This window comes from Lepidochelys olivacea (assembly GCF_965140295.1).
Source record: "Lepidochelys olivacea isolate rLepOli2 genome assembly, chromosome: 5".
NCBI classification, from domain to species: domain Eukaryota; kingdom Metazoa; phylum Chordata; order Testudines; family Cheloniidae; genus Lepidochelys; species Lepidochelys olivacea.
Window position 1 is genome coordinate 135,579,276 of NC_140415.1, and position 23,428 is coordinate 135,602,703.

Here is a 23,428-nt window from a genome sequence, read left to right on the forward strand (position 1 = left end):
GCAGAAGAGGGGGAGCCCAAGGTGGTCACCTGGTTTACCTTCCCTAATGCCCATTGGTCTTTTAAAGCGCTATCATATTACCTTGTATTTGTTTCCTCTCTAAACTAAACCGTCCCAATCTTTCCAGTCTCCTTCCATATAAAAGTATTTTCCTGGCCTCTAACATTTTTCCTCCACTGGTCTCTGAACCCCTTTTATATCTATCTGTTATGTCCTTTTAGTCAGAGAGTGACCAAAATGGAAGCCAGTATTCCAGGTGAAGGTGTATCATTGATTTATAGTACTACACTTAGGAAGGGAAATCAAAAGCACAACTGCAAAATGGAGAATAACTGGCTAGATGGTGAACGATGGCTATTGCTGAAAAGGATCCGGGGGTTACAGTGGATCACAAATTGAATATGAGTCAACAATGTGATGCAGTTGTGAAAAAGGCTAATATTCCAGGGGGTATTAACAGGAGTGTCATAAGTAAGATACCAGGAGGTAACAGTCCACCTCTATGGGGCACTGGTGGGGCCTCAGCTGGAGTAAACTGTTAAACTCTGAGTTGCCAGAGTCCAGAGGAGAGAAACAAAAATGCTCAACTGTTTAGAAAACCTGACCTATAAGGAAAGGTTAAAGAAACTGGACATGATTAGTCTTGCAAAAGACTGAGGCAGGACCTGATCACAGCCTTCAAACATGTTAAAGGCGGTTATAAAGAAGACTGATTAATTGTTCTCCATGTCCACTGAAGGTAGGACAAGAAGTAACGGGCTTAATCTGCAGCAAGGGAGATTTTGGTTCGATATTAGGAAAAACTTGCTAACTCTAAGGATAGTTAAGCTCTGGAACAGGTTTCCAAGGGAGGTTGTGGAATCCCCCTCATTGGAGGTTTTTAAGAACACGTTGGACAAAACACCTGTCAGGGATGGCCTAGGTATATTTGGTCCTGCCTCAGCGTAGGGGCTGGACTCGATGACTTTGTGAGGTCCCTTCCAGCCCTACATGTCTATGATTCTGGATTTTAGGTGTTCAGCAGTGCCTCTGCCCTGGGCTGCCCACTACATGGGGGTGCAGCTCAGTTTGGGGTAGATGTATCTCTATTATTTGATTCTCAGGCCCTACAAAGAGAGGGGACAGAAGCTGACAGACCTTTGCTCACCTGGGCCCTGACATGGCAAGTACTCCTGAGCATGCTGGACTTCACTCCCACAAAGGCAGCTAGCTCATGTGCTTAGTGTTAGTGTTAGGCTTGTTTGCGCGTGGGGTAAGGATTAAAGAGCTAGACACATCAGGACTTTGGGGTAAGGATTAAAGAGCTAGACACATCAGGACTTTGGGAACTTTCAGATCAACACACGAAAGCACTTTTTTCTGCCTGTCATATAATGAGCCAAACAGGAGAACATGTGGACCCCAAATGCGTACCAGACTAGACAATGCACAGCAATTTGTGATCCATACTTGGACAAGTGAGCCCCAAAGGCTTTTAAGAGCAGAGTGAAATCCCATCTTTTCAGCCTCATTTCTAGTGAGTGCAAGTGAAGTCTTTTCCTGCTACTTTTTTGCTCATCTTTGGCAAAGACTGTGGGATGTCCTGGCAATACGTGATTTTGCAGTTAATACTGAAGACCTGATTCACAGTTAGTATCTGTCTATTATCCAATAAGTGTCTTATTGCTTCATTGGGGACCTTCAGTTAAAGCATAATGGTGTGATTCTCATCTCATTCAAGCAAGTGTAAATCGGGAGTAACTCCACTGAAGCCAATGGCATAAAAGCAGTGTAGTTGGGAACAGAATCGGTGGCGTTGATGTTAATTCAAAGAAAAAGCACTTACCTTGCTCACCACATACAGCATGCGAGTGTCAGAGTCATAGAACGGGAACAGCAGCCCGGAGGAGCCATCCAGATCCTCCTCAACTAAAGGCACAGAAAGATCACCCTGGGCATGTCAAAGGAGAGAGAAACAGCCGCTCTCAGAAGCTTAGTGCCATGCCTGAAAATGCCCTAGAACATCTGACCCTGAGTCCCACTGTTGCTCCCACTGGATTTGTGGGAGGGAGGGCAGTTCTGAGCGGGCCCATGGCCACGGAGGGAGGGATACGCAGAAGACTCTTTACACTTCTTATTGCAGGTCTGGAGTATGGACATGCTGCTCCCGTCTGCCTGCTGCCGGCCCATAGCTCCTTTGAAACTGCTCCCTCCCATACTAGGCACCCCTTCCAATGCTAGAAGATTGCTTCCATTTCTGTTTGCATTATTGCCATGCTCTTAGCCTGCCTTGCTTCTTCACCAATTAGTTTCTATTTAATAACATTTTATACACAAAAGCCAGGATCCACCTAAGAGTTTTTAGCTTGACAGACCAGCTTGGAACTTAGCTACAAATTAATTCTTGGGTATTTGGCAGGCACAAGGGTTAAAGTGAAAGTAATGAGGAATCCCAATTGGTGAGGAAAACTGGGCAATCTATGGCGGGATTGCTGATTCTGACTCACCTGCTCCCATAGTGCAATTTGCCTGCTATTCCAGCGGGATGTTCCAGTAGAGAGCAGCTTTTTCATGTTTCCTAGAAACAAAACTTTATTCACTCTGTGAGACTTGCAGCTGGCTTCCTGTAAGGAGACACACAGCACATTACTGTCATGGTCACATGGGAAATCCAGGCATGGGGAGACCTTTTTTTTCTCATTGCTGTCCAAAGCTTATTTGAGTTTGCTGAGCAGAAAAGGCACGAATTGCCCCCTTCTCCTGAAGCCCCACCGAATGAGGATCTCACTGCACATCTGCCAGCAATGGCAGCGCAGGTCACATGGGGCTGGGTTGCTTGCCCTGCTGCAGCAACGGGAGTGCAGGTCGCACGTAGGGTTGCCAGGCATCTGGTTTTCAACCGGAACTCCCAGTCAAAAAGGGATCCTGGCAGCTCCCATCAGCACAGCTGATCGGGATGCTAAAAGTCTGGTTGGCCACAGTGCTAGCAGGGCAGGCAGGCTCCGTGCCCAGCTCCTGGGAAGCAGCCATGTCCCTCCGGCTCCTAAGCAGAGGTGCAGCCAGGGGGGCTCCACGTGCTGTGCGCCCCCTGCTCCAGGGCACCACCCTGAGTGCTGGCTCCAGAGCTCCCATTGGCCAGGAACTGGAGCCCACACCCTGAACCTCCTTCTGCGCCCCAACACCCTGCCCCATCCCTGAGCCCTCTCCCATACTCTGAACCCCTCGGCTCTACCTGGGAGCTCCCTCCTGCACTCCAAGCCCTTCATCCCCAGCCCCACCCCAGAGCCTTCACCCCCTCCCACACCGCAATCACCTTCCCTAGCCCAGAGCCCCCTCCCACACTCCAAACCCCTCAGGCCCACCCTCCAAACCCCTCCTGCACACCAACCCCCTACCCCAGCCCGGTGAAAATGAGCGAGTGAGCAAGGATGTGAAGAGTGAGCTACAGAGGGAGGGGGATGGAGTGAGCGGGTGGCAGGGCCTTGGAGAAGGGGCAGGGCCTTGGGGAAAGGGTGGGGCAGGGGGCAGGGCAAAGGCGTTCAGTTTTCTGCAATTAAAACGTTGGCAACCCTAGTCATACAGGGCTGGGCTGCTTGCCCTGCTGCAACAATGGCAGCAGTGTGGCACAGAGGGCAGCAAGAGGCCCAGCCCCCCTGGGGCCTTTGTGAAAAGCCCAGCGATCAGCTTTACACTGCGCTGGAGTGCATAAGAGGGAGACCATGGGGCCCTCTAGCGGCTGCAGCTTGCAGGAGCCACATGCCAGAATACTGCTACCCTGCCAGCAGAAATGTTACGTAGGCTGCGGCTAGTTATGGGTTTTAATGTAGAAGCTTTTGTGTACTTGCACAGTGTGGCCCTGCAATCTCTCCCACCGAGTCAGAGAGGACTATTCAAACAGACACTGGCAAGGGGACAACACAGACCTGGATCCCTTGCCATCTATTCCCAGGACACCATGCACCATAGTGTCTAGGTGGGAAACTAACCCAAACATGGTGAATTTCAGGGGGGAGTGAGAGAATGAGGGGATGAGGTGGGCAAGAAGCAGGAGGCTGGGGTGAGCATAAGAAAGGCAGACAGGCAAGAGTGGCATGAGGTGTTACGGGAACCAGTCAGGTGAGGGGATGAGGCAGGGGTGCATAGGAGAACGGAAATCTTTATGTTTTCCCTTCCGAGAAGTAGACGACTGCAAAGCAGTGAATTCAGGGTGTAAATTCAGATACTGAGCACAGTGCTGTTTGCCTCTCCTGGGTGGCAGCCAGTAGCTGTTAGCATGCAGAGGGAGATCTGCTGCTGGAGACCCTTGACAGACACCATGAGATCCGTTCTAACAAAGCATGGCCCCGGGAAGTGCGAGCTCACAGGAGAGCAGCGTTTCGCCCCAGTCACTCTGTTTCTGTTGCGGTTTCCAGGTTTATTCTGCCGGTGGGGAAGGAGTGCTGCTGTAAGGCAGCACGACGTTACTTCACATGCTAAGGACTGTCCAAAAGCAGCGGCCAGGCTGTCAAGACGAGCAAGTCACACCAAGCTGTGTTGAGAGAGGCTGAGAAATGGCTGCTAGAGATTAGAGCAACAGCATCCAATTGATTTCCTCTTGGAAGCAGGCTCCGTTTCATCCAGGCCTCTGCTGGAGGAACTTGCAGCACCACGTTGGGACACATCATGGACACATTTCCAATTTAATCTCTTTTGAAAGAATTTGCCCCTCTTCCTCACAGATGGACAGGGCTACGCTGCGGCTGGCATGCACTGCTCCACAGACGAACTCCAGTTTAACTGGAGGGTTTAGCCCGGCTGCTCTGGAACACCAGGGCGCTGGACGGGGGCTCAGACGGAGCACGCTGAATAATCCGCTCCAGAATTCCCCACATCAGCCCAAGTCACATATCCTGCCTCCACCTGGCCCCTTGTGCAATGCTGCTCACAGAAGCAGCCATCCCCACCTGGAATACATCAGTGCGGAAGAGAAAAGACGGTGACTCACCTTCTCGTACCTGTTGGTCTTCGAGATGTGTCGTTCGTGTCCATTCCAATCAGGTGTGCGCGTGCACACGTGCAGGGTAGCCGGAAGATTTTTCCCCTAGCAGCCTCCGTCGGGCCGGTCTGGAGCCCCCTGAAGCCTTCATGGCGCTCAATATAGAGCCCTGCTGACCCACCACCCCCTCAGTTCTTTCTTGCCGGCTACTCCGACAGAGGGGCAGGAGGGTGGGTATTGGAATGGCCACGAACAACACATCTCGAAGAACAACAGTTACGAGAAGTGAGTAACCATTTTTTCTTCTTCATGTGCTTGTTCATGTTGATTCCAATCGGGGACTCACAAACCCAAGTTCAGGAGATGGGGTCGGAGTCTTCCACTGATTGAAGCACTTTTCTGAAGGCCGCGTCGTCTCTGGCCTGCTGGGTAATTGCATAGCGCGTGGCGAAAGTGTGGATGGAGGACCACGTCGCTGCCCTGCACATTTCCTGAGTGGGAACCTGACCCAGGAACGCTGTTGATGAAGCCTGCGCCCTGGTGGAGTGTGCAGAGATCGGAGGTGCAGGACCCCTGCCAGGTTGTAGCACTCACAAACACAGGACGTGATCCATGACGAAATGCCTTGTGACGACACAGGCAGTCCTTTCATTCTGTCCGCCACTGACATGAATAACTGGACCGATTTTCTGAACGGCTTTGTTCTCTCGACGTAAAAGGGTAGCGCCCTGCGGACATCCAGGGAGCCTCTGCTCCCTGCCGCTGGAAAGTGGCTTAGGGTAGAATACCAGGAGAAAGATGTCCTGGTTGATGTGAAACTGTGACACAACCTTCAGGAGGAAAGCAGGATGGGGCCTGAGCTGCACCTTGTCCTTACAGAACACTGCGTAGGGAGGGTCGGACACCAGGGCCCTGAGCTCAGACACCCTCCTGGCCGAGGTTATCGCTACCAGGAACGTCACCTTGTAAGAGAGGGAGAGCAGGGTGCATGTCTTTAAAGGTTCAAAGGGGGGTCCCATGAGCCTAGAAAGGACCAGATTGAGGTCCCAGGCAGGGACAGGCTGATGCACATTACGGTATAGCCTGTCGAGCCCTTTTAAGAACCGGCTGACCATAGAGTTAGCAAACACAGAGCGGCCCTCCGCACCCAGGCGGAAGGCCGAGATGGCTGCTAAGTGGCACCCTTACTGATGACAATGAAAGCCCCGCTGCTTCAGATGGAGGAGGTAGCCCCGAATCAGTGGCACTGAGGCTAGCATCGGGGACAAATGGCGCTGCACTGACCAGGTTGAAAATCTCTTCCACTTGGCAAGGTAGGTGGCTCTCGTAGAGGGTTTTCTGCTGCCAAGGAGGACCTGTTTAACCTGGTCTGAACAGGAAAGCTCCATTGGGTTCAACCATGGAGCTTCCACGCTGTGAGGTGAAGCAACTCAAGGTTCAGATGTTGAAGACGACAGTGATCTTGTGTCAGAAGGTCCGGGAAGAGCGGCAGGGTGAGAGGGGCTTCCACTGACATGTCTAGGAGAGATGTGTACCAGTGCTGGTGGGGCCAGGCTGGTGCTATCAATATGACCTGAGCTCATTCTCTCCGGATCTTGAGGAGCACCTTGTGAACCGGCGGCATGGGTGGAAAGGTGTATAGGAGACAACCTCCCCATGGGAGGAGGAATGCGTCCACGCTGAAGTCCGGGCTGTGATTCTGGAAGGAGCAGAACTGCTGGCTCTTCCTGTTGTGTCACGTGGCGAACAGGTCTGGGGAAAGCCCCATCTCTGGAAGACTGAAATCACGACATCCAAGTGAAGGGACCACTTGTGGCTGTGAAACGACTTGCTGAGGTGGTCCGCCAGCTCGTTCTGCACCCCGGGGAGGTGCGACGCTTGCAAGTGTATTGAATGTTCTATACAGAAGTCCCACAGCATGAGGGCTTCCTGGCACAGGGGAGAGGAGCGTACGCCCCCCGTTTGTTCGTATAGAACATTGCTGTTGTATTGTCCATCATGACTGATACACGTTGTCCTGTTAAGTATGCCCAGAAGGTCTGGCATGCCAGGCACACCGCTTTCAGCTCTCTGACATTGATGTGGAGACCTAGATCCGCCTGAGACCAGAGGCCTTGAGTCCTGCAGTCTCCCAGATGTGCTCCCCAGCCCAAGTCTGATGTGTCCTTCACTAGCAACAGAGATGGCTGCGGCATGGCGAAGGGGACCCCTGAGCATACCTCCTGAGGGTCGGGCCACCACAGGAGGAAGTCGAGGACCTTGCAATGCAGGGTCAAAATCCTGTCCAAGCTGTCCTGGGTTGGGTGGTATACTGACGCAACCCATGACGGAAGAGGTCGAAGCCTGAGTCTGGCATGCTGCACCATGTAGGTACAGGCAGCCATGTGTCCGAGAAGCTTCAGGCAGTTTCTCGCTGTGGTGGTGGGAAACTGTCCGAGGCCTCAAATGATATCGGTCAGGGCCTGAAACCTCACTTCCGGCAGGTATGCCCTGGCTTGGGTCGAGTCCAGTACTGTCCCTATAAACTCTAACCTCTGGACGGGAGACAGAGTCAATTTTGCTTCGTTTAGAAGGAGACTCAGCTTGTCGAAGGTGGCTCTGATGAACCTGACCTGTTCGTGAGAAGGGTCCCTGAAGAGGGACGGGGAAGGAGGGTGGAAGGGCGGGAGGGCACAGAATTGGATCGAGTGACTGTGGAGCACCCAGCAGTCCGAGGTGATTCAGGACCATGCACAGTAGAAAGGGGACAGTCGGGATGAGAAGGTAAGGTGGGGTGGATCCAGCTGGGGATCTGGTGCGCCTGTCCTCAACCACCTTCAAAAGGCCTCTTTCAGGCCAGGAGGTGGTTTGGATTGGCCAGATCCCTGGCCTGAGGATAGGTGTTGTCTTTTCCTGCCACTCCTTTTCCTCCTCTGGGAACCTTCCTGGCGGTTCTGCTGATAGAACCTCAGAGGAGGTTGCGACCTAAAGTGTGGTAGGAGTGTGCAGGGCCAAAGACTGGAGGGTGGCTCATGAGTCTTTCAGGCTATGAAGCCTCTTGTCTGTCTTTTCAGAGAAATGAGTCACACCTTCAAATGGGAGGTCCTGAATAGTTTGCTGGACCTCGTAAGGGAGCCCCGATACTTGGGGCCAGGAGCCCCTTCTCATGGCCACCCCAGCAGCCATGACCCTAGTGGCGGCATCCTCACCGTCCAATGCGACCTGGAGGGAAGCCCGGGAGGCTAGTTTTCCCTCCTCCACCAAGGCCAAGAACTTGACTCGGAAGTCTGAAGGGAGGAGCTCCACAAATTTGGCCATCGCTGCACAGGTGTTATAAGAGTACCTGCTGACGATGGCCTGCTGGTTTGAGATACGGAGCTGCAGACCCCCTGTAGAGTAGACTTTTCTCCCAAAAAGGTCGAGTCACTTAGCCTCCCTGTTTTTAGGGGAGGGCCCCTGGAAACCCTGCTGTTCACGCTGATTAGCAGCGTCCACAACAAGAGAGTTGGGAGGTGGGTGGGAGTACAAATGTTCGTACCCCTTGGAGAGCGCGAAATAACGCCTCTCGTTCCACTTGGCAGTGGGTGGTAAGGAAGCTGGGGTCTGCCATAGGATCTTGGTGGTGTCCACAATAGTTTTAATAAGTGGTAGGGAAATAGGAGAAGGACCTGAGGGAGCGAGGGTATCCACCTTGGGATCAGCCTCCTTGACCACCTCTTCAGCCTTAATGCCCAGACCCTTCGCAACAACTGGTGTAGCACCCTGTTGTCCTCCAGCGCCAAGGCTATGACTGCGCCCACCAATGCCTCGTCCGGAGACAAGGCAGAGGAAGCCCCTATAAGCAGCAGATGCTCCCTGCCATCAGCTCCCAAGGGGTCCCGCGACAGTCGGGGAACGTCAGTGCCGATGGAGCACCTGTCAGGGCCGGAGCAGTCAACCGCCGGTGGAGCCGGTGCCGAACCACGTCTGGAGCTTTCGCCTGGCTCACCTTGACCTCGATTGTCGTCTCCTACTCCCCCGAGAGCGGTAGGAGTCAGACTCCGACTCAGAGGTTTCCAAGACTGAAGACCACGGAGGAGCTGAACTTCAGTGCATTGAGCGTCGAGAGCTTGGGGAGTGACTAGGCTCTCTGTCCGAGTGGGCCGATGTCGAAGGACGTGGAGAGGGGGAATGCCTGGACATCACTGCCGGCTTCCCTCGACTGCACCAGGGGGCGGGGTGAGATCGCCAGCGCCGGAGGTTCCTCCCTCCTAGGGGATGAGAACGGCGCCATAAGGTGCAGCAGATCCCGAGCAGCTTCAAAAGCTTCCAGCATTGAAGGAAGCGGCAGCTGCTGGCCCGTAGGGACCAGTGAACGTGGGGGGGGCCTGACTCAACTTTCCTCAGCTGGGCAGGAGACGAAGCAGTTCTAATGGGGAATCTCGGGCTGTGGCCTGCCTGCGGTCTCCCTACCTTAGATTTAGCCAGAAGTGACCGACTGTCCGGCTTCTTTTTCTTCTGAGGCATCGGCGAGTGAGAGCGGTGCCTGCTCTCCGCTGGGCCTCGGGAGGTGCCGTGCCGGTGCCGAGCGTCCCGGGACGAGTCCTTTCTCGGCACCGAACTCGATGACGGCGCCGGGGCACTCCGCATTGACAAGGACGTATTCAGAGCGGGTCCCCTGAGCCCGGGTCCGAATGGGGGTGTAGAGTGGCCTCCATGAGGATCACTTTTAGCCGCTGCTCCTTTTCTTTAAGAGTTCTAGGGCGGAACTCGTGGCAGATCTTACAGCGATCCTTTTGGTGACCCTCCCCTAGGCACCATAAACATGAGGAGTGTGGATCGCTCTTTGGCATGCGCTTCAAGCAGACCACACAGCTTTTAAACCCCAGGGACCGCGGCATACCATGGCTCCGGGGAGTCAGAACAGGGGTGGGGACCCCACAACGACTCTAATCACTAACTCCGAAGATAAACTACGTACAAACAACTGGAGTTGAACGCGCTTGCTAAGCAAGGGCTACAGGAAGTTCCAGCCTACCATCATTGGTGGTAAGAAGGAACTGAGGCGGTGGCAGGTCGGCAGGGCTCTATGTTAGGTGCCATGAAGGTCTCGACTCCTGGGGGCGCTGACCCAACCGATGGTACTGCGGGAAAAATCTTCCAGCTACTGTGCATGCGTGCACACACAGCTGATTGGAATCGACATGAACAAGCACTCGAAGAAGAAAGAGCTCTTACAGTCAGACTCACTGTGGACCAAGCTATTTAACCCTGTATACCTGTAGGACTGCTCCTGACCGCGGGTCAATGAGCCGTATCTTCCTGTCCCGGCAGGCAGTGGCTAACAGGCTGCCATCTGTGTTGAATGACATGGAGAGGATCACGTCCTTATGACAGCTGATTGTCTTCACCGGATTTTGAATTACGGGCTCCTTTGTGTCGAGGTTCCAGATCATTATCTGAGGCAAAGAAACAAATTTTCAGCACCTTTCCCTCAAACCAGCCCATTTGACCGTCAGCAAGTACAATACTGCACGCCAAGTGACTGCTCCCCTGAAGAGATGGGAGTGAAGTGCTGGAACAGTGTGCCCCCGTGAACTCGCACCTTCTTTACCCATATAATTATTATGATCACTAACGGTTTGACTATGGCCTGCAAGAGCATGCTTAGTACCTTAGAGCAGTGTGTCAAAGACACGCTCTCCGCCTCAAAGAGCTGACATGCTCATTTCCAGGGGACTTTTATTGCATGGGGAACTGTTGCAGGGGCAAACAGGGAGAATGAACAGCAGCCACTAACATTAACGAGAACTAAACCTACAACCAGACGCTGGGGAAGTGAACGTCATGCGGGTTGTGACTCCTCGAGGCTCTTCTGCACTGCAATCAGAGGGGTGACATGCCCCCCACTAGTTTTCATGGAACTCGTGCGAGTCCCTAGGGCTGTGATGCCATAGCCGTGCAGGCTGGGCAAGGCCGCCCAGGACTTGGACTTGAGTGGCTGGCCGGTGCGAAGTCCGTGCTGCTGTGGGTAAGCCTACCCTGCAGCGCAGCTCCCAACCTGCCGCCTCTGAGTGTGCGGATGCCTGGGCTGTGGTGGCCCTGCCTGCACTCTGCTCCCGAGGCCCCCCCAGTTTCCCTCTGTGGCCCCACCCACGCTCCACCCCTCCCTGTCCCTGCTCCACCCCTCCCCCACGGCCCCCACCGCTTGCAGCTTCTTGCTGAGTCCCTCCTCTCCTCCCCCAAGAGACCCCCGCCACTCGCTGTTTGCTGTTTCTCCCCTCTTCCACCCTCCTTAGGGCCCCCCACTTGCCACAGCACTTGCTGACTCCCAACTCCTTCCTCTCCTCCACCCTCCCTCCCCTACCCCCATGGCCTCCTCCCCCGAGCGGCTCGCGGTGGAGTCTCTGGGTGGGTGGAGGGAGTAGGCGAGCAGTGGGCAGGGGAGCACGGTGGAGGGGGTGGAGGAGAGGAGAGACTTGGCAGCGGCAGGTGGGGGGGGTTTGGTGGGTGGGTGGAAGGACTTGGCAGGTGGTGGGGTCTTGGGGGAGGGGAGGAGGGACTCAATGGGCAGCGGATGGAGATGGGGTCTCTGGGGGAGGAGGGGGGACTCAGCGGGCGATAGGGTCTCGGGGGTGGTGGTGGATGGAATCGGCAGGCGGTGGAGGCCTCAGGGGGCAGGGGGTGGAGGAGAAGAGGGACGAGGCAAGCGGCAGGCAGGAGGGCCTTGCGGGAGCGGGCTGAGTGGGAGCAGGGCCTCTGGGAGGAGGGGCCACGGTCCAGGCACCAGTGAGCTTCCGGCGCTCAGGCTGGTCTCCCCAAATGCTGGAACCACGTGTTCGTCCCCCATGCGGGTATGGCTACAGGAGCATCAGTCAACTCTGTGACTGCAGTGTGGACAGACACTTAGAGGAAAGAAGAGGGTCACTGAAAGTCGGGAAAGTTCAAAAGGCTCCTTTTTGGAGCTTGTACCCGTGTCCCTCTGCCCATGGTATCTAATTAAAACCACAGCCAGGGCCTGCAGTCCCACAGGTTACACAAACCACTTCAAAGCCACCTCTACTCAAAGGCATACAAAGCAGCAGCCAGAACACAAAAAGTGAGCTCACTTTCGGGCTGCCGGAGGAACTCGGACAGGACTGTGTTCTGTCAATATCAAAACACTTTGCAAAAGTGGGTTGATTTAGCCAAAAGTTTTGGTTTGGAGAAAAAAAGGGGAAAAAAGTTCAGATGACATTGCAATATCCTGTTTTGACATCTTCAGAATGAAACATTTCCATTTTCCTTTCTCAACAATATAATGGTGTTATAATTATATTGTGTTATATTAGAACATAAATAAAAAAGTTGAAATTGACACAAAACGTTCTGATCAATCTGAAAACATTTTTTTCTGAATTTTCTTTTGTGAAATATTTCAAATCTTCCAGGTTTTGTTCTTAACTGAAATTAAAACAAATTTCAAAATCTTGAAATCTGCCATGACTTGGAATTTCCATTCTCTGCCCTACACCAGACCTGCAATGCAGTCTGCCTGCCTCCCGGTCTCTCCATCTCTTGAAAAGCTAGTGTTTATATACTCCCCTTATTTCCCAGCATGCTTTGCCCCAGCTTACAACTATAATATGGCTGTCCTGGGGAAAACATTTCCTTGTCTGCCCTGCTCTTCTGATAGAGAGACTGGCTGGAATGCCCAAGAGCCAGACTACTCCCTCACCCCAAGAGGGCTGGGGTGAGCCCACTCTGCTTGGGGAACCCCAACTTTTGCCCCTGCAACCAGGACCAGCAGCACAGGTATCTGTACAAACCCAGCCTCTACATCCTTTGCCCCAGGTGGGGGTGACCCACACAGTAGGGTAGCGCTGACTCCAGGAGGGCTCTCCTCATACAATGGCCTGTTACAGAAAGCATCTACATGCGGGAGTACAAACAAAACTGATTGTGAAGAAACAAAGCAAGTATGGGCACCCTCTCCCTGCAGATGCACCCTCTGGGTCCCTCCCATGGGCCTGAGCCACACATTCTGCCCCGCAGCAGGTCAGAGAGGAGGGTCTGGTCCCACAGGGCAAAGCTGACTCACCTTATAATCATAACCAGTACTGAAGAGAATGTTGCTGGCCGTAGGATGCCATTCAATGAGTCCCACCCTTCGAGCATGACCCAGAAGCTCCTTCCTCGCACCGGTGATGTTCCTTGTTAGTAAATGTTTGGGGATATCCCAGATTTTCACCTAAACAGCAAATAGCAGCAGAGTCTTTATTCCACAGTGAGCCATCCTATCACTAAGATCCAGGCCAAGCACACTGTCAGTGCAGACAGTTGTGGATTATTCTCAAAGGAGAGAAACTAGGAGCAGCCCATTGACTTGCAGGCACATAGCGATATCTCCACTATAAAATGCACAGACATTAAAATATGCCTTGAAAATATTTTCTTAACAACTTCTATCTTTTTCTGCCCTTTTAACTATCTGGGGAGAACAAACTAAATTATATGGCTCTTCTATGACCTTTATGCATATTCTAAACCTTTGCTTCCTCTCAGGAGCTAAAGGCAACAAGAGTCAATAGTGTGATCCCAAAGGTGAGACATTTGTCTGGGGAGCATAATTAAACTAAAGCTTAAGACACACAATTCCCAGGAAAGGAAAGCTCTCTGATGCTTGAGTCAAGAATTTTCCAACTATTGTTAGTTTCTCAAACCAAAGCATCCTATAATTTACTCATGGAGGAGCCTTCCATCTCTCTTAGTCATAGATTCCAAGGCCAGAAGGGACCATTCTGATAATCTAATCTGACTACAATACAGGCCAGGGAACTTCCCCAAAATAATTCCTAGAGCAGAAGGAAAAAATCCAATCTTGATTTTAAAATTGGCAGTGATGGAGAAACAGATTTATTAACTAGTGTGACAGGGTCAGGCCAGATGGCTACAGGAGAGTGATGGAAGGCAGATATATTAGCCCCAGGTTAAGTAGGTCCCTTTTCCCTTGGTAAGGTAACAGGGAAGGTTCCAGAACATTCAGGAACTTTCTGGAAACAATTAAGGCAGACAGGTTGATTAGAACACCAATCAAGAAGCTGCTAGAATCAATTAAGGCAGGCTAATCAGGGCACCTGGGCTTAAAAAGCAGCTCACTTCAGTTTGTGGTGCACATGTGAGGAGCTGGGAGCAAGAGGTGCTAGGAGCTGAGAGTGAGAATGCATACTATTGGAGGACTGAGGAGAACAAGTATCAGACATCAGGAGGAAGGTCCTGTGTTGAGAATAAAGAAGGTGTTGGGAGGAGGCCATGGGGAAATAGCCCAGGGAGTTGTAGCTGTCATGCAGCTGTTACAGGAAACACCATAGACAGCTGCAATCCACAGGGCCCTGGGCTGGAACCGGAGTAGAGGGCGGGCCTGGGTTCCCCCCATCTTTCCAACTCCCTACTTGATCCGGAGGAGTTGAACTGGACTGTGGGTTCCACCAGAGAGAAGATCTCTGGCCTGTTCCCCGATCCACTAGGTAGATCAGCAGAGACTGCGGGGATTGTTCTTCTTCCTTTCCCCATGCTGGCCAGTGATGAGGCTAACTGAGTGAACGGCAGATTCGAGCCATGAAAGTGGCCAAACTGAGGGCTGCTGTGAACCTCTGAGGTGAGAAAATCCGCCAATAAGTGCAGGACCCACCAAGGTAGAGGAGGAACTTTGTCACACTAGAGAAAGATAGATTTTAAATAGGGCTGTCAAACAATTAAAAAAATTAATCACAATTACAAGATTAAAAAATAGTTGTAACTAATAGCAGTTTTAATTGCATTGTTAAAGAATAATAGAATACCATTTATTTAAATATTTTGGGGTGTTTTCTACATTTTCAAAGATATCGATTTCAATTACAACAGAATACAAAGTGTACAGTGCTCACTTTATTATTTTTACTACAAATATTTGCACTGTAAAAAAGAAAAAATCATATTTTGCAATTCACCTCATACAAGTACTGCAGTGCCACCTATCGTGAAAGTGCAACTTACAAATGTACATTTTTTTAACATAACTGTACTCAAAAATAAAACAATGTAAAACTTTAGAGCCTACAAGTCCACTCAGTCCTACTTCTTGTTCAGCCAATCACTAAGACAAAGAAGTTTGTTTACATTTATGGGTGATAATGCTGCCTGCTTCTTATTTACAATGTCACCTGAAAGTGAGACCAGGAGTTTGCATGGCACTGTTGTAGTAGGCGTTGAAAAGTATTTGTGTGCCAGATATGCTAAATATTCATATGCACCTTCATGCTTCGTCCATCGTTCCAGAGGACATGCTTCCATGCTGATGACGACTTCTGCTCAATAATAGTCCAAAGCAGCGCAGACCAATGCACGTACATTTTCATCATCTGAGTCAGATGTCTCCAGCAGAAGGTTAATTTTCTTTTTTGGTGGTTTGGGTTCTGTAGTTTCCACATCACGGTGTTGCTCTGTTAAGACTTCTGACAGCATGTTCCACCCTCATCCTTCTCAGATTTTGAAACGCACTTCAGATTGTTAAATCTTGGTTTGAGTGCTGTAGCTATCTATAGAAATCTCACATTGGTACCGTCTTTGCATTTTGTCAAATCTGCAGTGAAAGTATTCTTAAATCGAACAACATATGCTGGGTTGTCACCTGAGACTGCTATAACACAAAATATATGGCAGAATGCGGGTAAAACCATGGAGCAGGAGACGTACAATTCTCCCCTAAGGAGTTCAGTCACAAATTTAATGAAAACATCATTTTTTTAACGAGTATCATCAGCTTCCTCCTAGCACGGGGCATTTATTCTTCAGGTGATCAATGGAATTACAGTGGTAGCCCCTTCTGGGTTCTTCGGTTTTCACAAGAGATTTGGGATGGGGATTAGAGGAATAGTTTTGGCTTCCCACCAGGTTTAAGTCCTTCTTTCTGTGGTTTGCTCCCAGTACATGCCTGGGTCTACTCAAAGGCATCAGCTAGAGATGGCATCTCATCCACACTTTTCAGATTTTTGTCCAGTAGACACAGTTTCACATCATCTTTATATACGCTAAGGAAATGCTACAGAGCAACAAAGTCAAACATTTCTTCAAAGCTTGAAACCCTTTCCCCCCCTCAGCCATTTTCCCATCAGATTTTTCACCATGTTTACATATTCCCCATTACTCATGGGGCACTGCACCCGATATTCTTCATAGTGATATTATTATGATATGGTTATAGCATAACTATGATGCATTTTATGCATGCTAAGTCATGTGAGGGGTCATTGGAAAAGTTATGATTTGCTGAATATGATTATCCTATTTGTATGCATGTATCATTTTTGTATCTGAAGTTATGAGTATTTAGTATGTATCTGTATTTCAAATGTAGTTACACCTGGGTAATGCCCACTAGACAAGATGCTTTCAGTCTAGATAGCTGGGTGGGGAAGGGCCTATTCAGGGCAATGGGCCATTAGGAAAAAATGACAGGCCTTAGGAGAAGCTTAACTCCCACCTGGGGAGCCTTCCTGAAAATGTTACAGACAGCCTCCAAGTAATGGCTGCTATGACGCTACAAGGTCATGTGATGAGACCACATGTCTCTGGACTCCATCTTGGGATGTCAGTATTTTTCCACAGACTGGTCTGGGAACCAAGCTTTGGGAACAAAGGGTTCCCGCCATATGCAAAAGCTATATAAGGTCGTGGTGGGGGAGTGACATCATTTGTGGTTCTTCACTTCCCACCCAAGAAGCCACCTGGAAACATCTGAGGAACAAAGACTGAACTGGGGGAAGTGTTAGACCCAGGCTAAAGGGATTTCTAGCCTGTGTATGAAACACCTGGGGATTCCAAGCTGTAAAGCAAGTGCATCTTGCCCCTTAAGAATCTGCAGCCTGCTTGTATTTAACAAGCAGCGGCGAGCAATCTCTCTCCCTCTCTTACTGTCTGCTTCCCCCTTTTTACTTCCTTCCTGTGCCTATTGGTGGGCTCTGGCTAATGGCTTAGTTACCCTTTCTGCCCTGCCCCACTCGCAAATTAGGCACAGTTCTTCTTAGTCAGCTCCAATCTGTTTGCCCGATTTGATGACTCAGGCTTTCATACCTAGCACTTTGGCACAACGCCTCAAAGAAATTGGTCACACATTGATGCCATCTACTGGATATCAACAGAAGCAGCAAACTGAGAAACCTGACAGCTGAGAGCAATCTGGCAGATGGCCAATAGAAACCAGATGGTTGCCCTCGCCAATGAGCCCTGAAATCAGGGTATATAAAATTGATGTCACCATATGGGACCCCAGAGTTGACTGAAGCCACAAAGAAACTGTAGACTCCCCAGTGCCATAAACACCCAGACGAGCTGTGTGGAAAGGACTCTTTCCAATCCCAGGGTAAAACGATAAGAAGTGGCGACATTCCATTTCAGAGACTGTATTTCCCCTTTTGTATTTAATATAAATAACTGAAGGTTCTATTGATTAAGTCTACACTCCCTCATGAGACATCAAGTAACCATATTTTAGATGATGTGAAATGCATGCCCTCCTTTATAAGTCCACACAAACTGGCCTAACAGAGACTTGAACAATAACTTCAAGCAATTGCTTTTGATATACTAAACCTTTCCCTTATGGACCAATCCATTCCAATAACAGGTAACCACATTTTTAAAAGTGTCTTTAAGACAAGTATATCCTTACTGCTTGGAGAAACACTGGGAAGGCGATCAATGTGTTGGGTACTAAAGAACTCATTATCGTAAGTAAACATAATAAGAAAGCTTGGTGATTTCCATTGTTCCTTAGGGTAACCACTGAGCCTCAACTTTCGTCTTTGACAGCGGCTTGTTAGACCAGTGGTTTTCAAACTGCGGGTCGCAACCCCGTACTGGGTTGCGGAATGTAAGGCGCTGGGTCATGGTGGCTCTGGTCAAAAGTCCCGCCGTTAAAAGACCCGTTGGCGGTGCTGCTCGGCTAAGGCAGGCTAGTCCCTCCCTGTTCCGACACCTCGCTGCACCCTGGAAGCGGCCAGCGGCGGGTCTGGCTCCTAGGCGGGGGGCGGCCACAGGGCTCCGCGTGCTGCACCTTCCCCGAGCACTGGCTCTGCACTCCCATTGGGCAGTTCCCAGCTAATGGGAGCTGTGGGGGGGAAGCAGTGCCTGTAGGAGAGAGCCGCACAGAGCCACTTGCGCACCGCCTAGGAGCCAGACCGGCTGCTGGCCGCTTCCAGGGCGCAGTGCGGTCCGCAGTGCCAGGACAGGCAGGAAGCCTGCCTTAGCACCCCCGCTGCACCACTGACTGGCAGCCGCCCGAGGTAAGCCTGCACCCCAACCCCACACCCAAATCCCCTGCCCAAGCCCTGAGCCCCCCCAAATCCGAAGCCCCTTCCTGCGCCCCCAAACCTCTCATCTCTGGCACCTCCCCAGAGCCTGCACCCCCAGCCCAGAGCATTGACCCCCTCCTGCACCCCAACTTCCTGCCCCACCCCTGAGCCCCCCCAAACCCAGAGCCCCTCATCCCTGTCCCCATCCTTCAGCCCTCACTCCTGCACCCCAACTCTCTGCCCCAGCCCTGAGTCCCTCCCACACCCCAAACCCCACATCGCCAGCTCTCTTGGGTGGCGGGCATCAACAATTTTCTTCAACTGCGTCGCCAGAAAAAAAGTTTGAAAACTACTGTGTTAGACTGTATTGCTGTGTGCAGTACATAACTAGAATATTGGTTTTGTCCACACTTGATTGGTGCACTGCTGATTGTATATTGATGTGGTTCTGGTTGAATTATAAATTGTTGATTGGTTACGAACAAGCAAGTGTCCTGATTTTAAAAACTGTTCAAGTTAAAAGTTGACCTGAAAAGAACCTAGCATTAAATTGGTAAGCTAATGACCCCCAGACTCAGTAAAATGGTATTATCATATTAGGTTCCAGTCTAATATTGGTTATAACATTTATCCAATTGGCAAATCTAGCTTATTAGATTTCAGCTTTAAAATCTAACTGGCACCTCAGCAAATTTGTAAAATTGACCCCCTTTCTTGACCACGAACTCTCATGATTCTCCTCTTCACCAGCAGTACAGAGGCAGGCCACACTGACAGAAATTGCCTATTCATTGCAGAGATGATCCAATAATCAATGAATTCCATTTATTTCAGTAAATTCCAATTTACTCCCATTGCATAATGCATAATTTGCGCAGAAATTAATGTTGTGTGAGCAGAATTTCCATTTCCTCCTACAGAAATGGGCTGCAGAGCTGCTGGCCGCCACTCGGGGGGTGCAGGACCCACAGAGCCCAACTTGCAAAGAGAAGACACTGCTGCGGGGAGAAGGGGGGAGGAAGCTGGAGGGTTCCTGGCAGCTGCAGTACCCAGCATGCCCTGAAGGAAGGAGGGGGCGTGGAGGAAACTCTGTACAAGCCTGGGACCCAACATCAGACTGTTTCTCCTTCTGGATCCTGGGCTCTGGTGGGGAGTGGGTGTGAGTGTCTGGGCTGGGGAGCGCCCTGCAGCTGGGCTCTGGGGCTAGGGGTGTGGGTGTCACGCTGGGGGGGCCTGTGGCTGGGCTCTGGTGGGGAGGAGACATGAGTGTCTGGGCTGAGGGGGTCCGAGCTGGGGAGGCACAGCTGGGCTCTGGTGGGGGGTGCAAGTGTCTGGGCTGGGGTGCATCCCAGGGGGTGTGGGTGTCTGGCCCCCCTGCTGGGCTCTGGTGGGTAGGGGGCAAAGAAATAGGAACTGGGTTGTCATAGGGGTTTCCTTAACTCTCTACTCCTGGTGGAATTTTGTGTCTGTATTGTTACAGACATAGTTGCAGATCAGTATTCTGAAATAAATTACAAAATAATTGAAACTGGTGTGATTATATGGTGTTATTTTGACAAATAAAATATGCAGAATTTTAAAATATTGCATGCAGAATTTTTAATATTTTGGTGCAGAATTCCCCCAGGAGTACGAATTGGAGCTGTATGCATTCGAATTGGCCTCCCAGACAGCTTTTAGCCAAATCATGAAACAAAGATTTGGCATAAATTGAAATGTCTGAGGAGGCATTAACATTCCCTGGTTGTCCATCCAGGCTCAGATCCGGCTTTTAGGTTTTGTGCAAAGCTGTCATCCATGACAGTGGAAGCTGAGCACTTGGAATGCTGTCAGGGAGAGACCCATCGCAACGTGGACCATGTAGTGCAAGATAGGAAGGAAAACACTATGGAATCCTGAACTCTAATGTGAGAGAGAGATACCAGTGGAATGCATTTCTAATTACTTCACCTCTCTGTTATGTGGGAGAGCTGGATATCTGAACATTGTCACTGCTGAAACTGTCAGTAAAAACAACCTGGCACAAACACACCACAACCAAGGTCATTGCCCCAAACTCCTGTGTGATGTTCTGTACCTGCGGGGAACACCCTAAACCCCCATGTTCATCTTTATAAAATGACTGTGTGGTATCCAATACAAAGTTTGTTATGTTGGGTGTCTTCGGAAGGCTCATGCTGCACTGAGCATTGTTATTTTAGTGTCTTATAGTAATTGTTGTTACAGTAATGTTACAGGTTATAATTTCATGTATATAATTATGAGGCTGAAAATGTATCCTCATGGCTTAAATAAGCACAGGAAAAACTCTCCAAGAACAGAGAGACAGTTCACCTCTCATCAGGGCAGGTATGGGACAAACGCAGCCCAGCCTCATGGGAACAAAGGACGCTGGCCTCGACTGCTACAAAGGATCTGTTGGACTCTTGAGTGAGTCACCCCCTTCCTTTGGTCAGTTTGAGACTGCAATAAGGTAATGCTCACCTGACTCTGAAGGGGGGGAGCGGGGCAAAGCCAAGAGGGAAGCAAGGACGTTATAAAAGGGAGAGACATTTGCCATGCTCTCTCTCTCGCTCTCTCTCCCACCTCCATCTACAGACACCGCACCAAGCAACTGAAGCGCTGATCAAAGGGGAGAGCCTGGCTGAAGGGCAACCAGCCAGCCTGTGGTGAGAAGCATCTAAGTTTGTAAGGGCACTGAAAGTGTTAAGATCAGCTTAGAATGCGTTTTGCTTTTATTGCATTTGACCAAATCTGACTTGTTATGCTTTGACTTATAATTACTTAAAATCTATCTTTGTAGTGAATAAATCTGTTTATTCTACCTGAAGCAGTGCGTTTGGTTTGAAGCATGTCAGAGACTCCCCTTGGGATAATAAGCCTGGTACATATCAATTTCTTTGGTAAATTGACAAACTCATATAAACTTGCAGCGTCCAGCAGGCGTAACTGGGCACCGCAAGACAGAGGTTCCTAGAGTTGTGTCTGGGACCAGAGATATTGGCTAGTGTCATTCGGCTGCACAATCCAAGGAGCAGCTTACATGCCAGAAGCTGTGCGTGAACAGCCCAGGAGTGAGGGTTCTCACAGCAGAGCAGGGTAAGGCTAGCTCCCAGAGTCAAGGATTGGAATGACTTAGCAGATCACTGGTCCAGATAACACCAGAAGGGAACGTCACAACCTGCAACATTGACTCTGTGTCTTTGGGGTGGTATTTTGTATTTCTTTCCCAAGGAAGAGCATTAGAATCATAGAATATCAGGGTTGGAAGGGACCTCAGGAGGTCATCTAGTCCAACCCCCTGCTCAAAAGCAGGACCCATCCCCAATTAAATCATCCCAGCCAGGGCTTTGTCAAGCCTGACCTTAAAAACTTCTAAGGAAGAAGATTCCACCACCTCCCTCGGCAACGCATTCCAGTGTTTCACCACCCTCCTAGTGAAAAAGTTTTTCCTAATATCCAACCTAAACCTCCCCCACTGCAACTTGAGACCATTACTCCTTGTCCTGTCCTCTTCCACCACTGAGAATAGTCTAGAACCATCCTCTCTGGAACCACCTCTCAGGTAGTTGAAAGCAGCTATCAAATCCCCCCTCATTCTTCTCTTCCGCAGACTAAACAATCCCAGTTCCCTCAGCCTCTCCTCTTAAGTCATGTGTTCCAGACCCCTAATCATTTTTGTTGCCCTTCGCTGGACTCTCTCCAATTTATCCACATCCTTCTTGTAGTGTGGGGCCCAAAACTGGACACAGTACTCCAGATGAGGCCTCACCAATGTCGAATAGAGGGGGACGATCACGTCCCTCGATCTGCTCGCTATGCCCCTACTTATACATCCCAAAATGCCATTGGTCTTCTTGGCAACAAGGGCACACTGCTGACTCATATCCAGCTTCTTGTCCACTGTCACCCCTAGGTCCTTTTCCACAGAACTGCTGCCGAGCCATTCGGTCCCTAGTCTGTAGCTGTGCATTGGGTTCTTCCGTCCTAAGTGCAGGACCCTGCACTTATCCTTATTAAACCTCATCAGATTTCTTTTGGCCCAATCCTCCAATTTGTCTAGGTCCCTCTGTATCCTATCCCTGCCCTCCAGCGTGTCTACCACTCCTCCCAGTTTAGTATCATCCGCAAATTTGCTGAGAGTGCAATCCACACCATCCTCCAGATCATTTATGAAGATATTGAACAAAACCGGCCCCAGGACTGACCCCTGGGGCACTCCACTTGACACCGGCTGCCAACTAGACATGGAGCCATTGATCACTACCCGTTGAGCCCGACAATCTAGCCAACTTTCTACCCACCTTATAGTGCATTCATCCAGCCCATACTTCTTTAACTTGCTGACAAGAATACTGTGGGAGACCGTGTCAAAAGCTTTACTAAAGTCAAGATACAATACATCCACTGTTTTCCCTTCATCCACAGAACCAGTAATCTCATCATAAAAGGCGATTAGATTAGTCAGGCATGACCTTCCCTTGGTGAATCCATGCTGACTGTTCCTGATCACTTTCCTTTCATGTAAGTGCTTCAGGATTGATTCCTTGAGGACCTGCTCCATGATTTTTCCGGGGACTGAAGTGAGGCTGACTGGCCTGTAGTTCCCAGGATCCTCCTTCTTCCCTTTTTTAAAGATTGGCACTACATTAGCCTTTTTCCAGTCATCCGGGACTTTCCCCGTTCGCCACGAGTTTTCAAAGATAATGGCCAATGGCTCTGCAATCACATCCGCCAATTCCTTTAGCACTCTCGGATGCAACTCGTCCGGCCCCATGGACTTGTGCACGTCCAGCTTTTCTAAATAGTCCCTAACCACCTCTATCTCCACAGAGGGCTGGCTCTCTACTCCCCATGTTGTGATGCCCAGCACAGCAGTCTGGGAGCTGACCTTGTTCGTGAAGACAGAGGCAAAAAAAGCATTGAGTACATTAGCTTTTTCCACATCCTCTGTCACTAGGTTGCCTCCCTCATTCATTAAGGGGCCCACACATTCCTTGGCTTTCTTCTTGTTGCCAACATACCTGAAGAAACCCTTCTTGTTACTCTTGACATCTCTTGCTAGCTGCAGCTCCAGGTGCGATTTGGCCCTCCTAATTTCATTCCTACATGCCCAAGCAATATTTTTATACTCTTCCCTGGTCATATGTCCAACCTTCCACTTCTTGTAAGCTTCTTTTTTATGCTTAGGATCCGCTAGGAT

The 23,428-nt window shown here is 50.3% G+C and overlaps 1 protein-coding gene across 1 annotated transcript in view; it reads right to left on the minus strand.

Annotated features, from left to right (window-relative positions):
- The window catches only part of CORO2A (coronin 2A), an 84,761-nt gene that overhangs the window by 19,202 nt on the left and 42,131 nt on the right, over nt 1–23,428 (minus strand). Inside the window, exons 4-7 of the mRNA XM_084627752.1 lie at nt 12,993–13,142; nt 10,192–10,371; nt 2,487–2,603; nt 1,826–1,930 (exon numbers count right to left, since the gene is read on the minus strand). Of these exons, the coding sequence (XP_084483878.1) occupies nt 1,826–1,930; nt 2,487–2,603; nt 10,192–10,371; nt 12,993–13,142 (552 nt within the window). The remainder of the gene's footprint in view (nt 1–1,825; nt 1,931–2,486; nt 2,604–10,191; nt 10,372–12,992; nt 13,143–23,428) is intronic.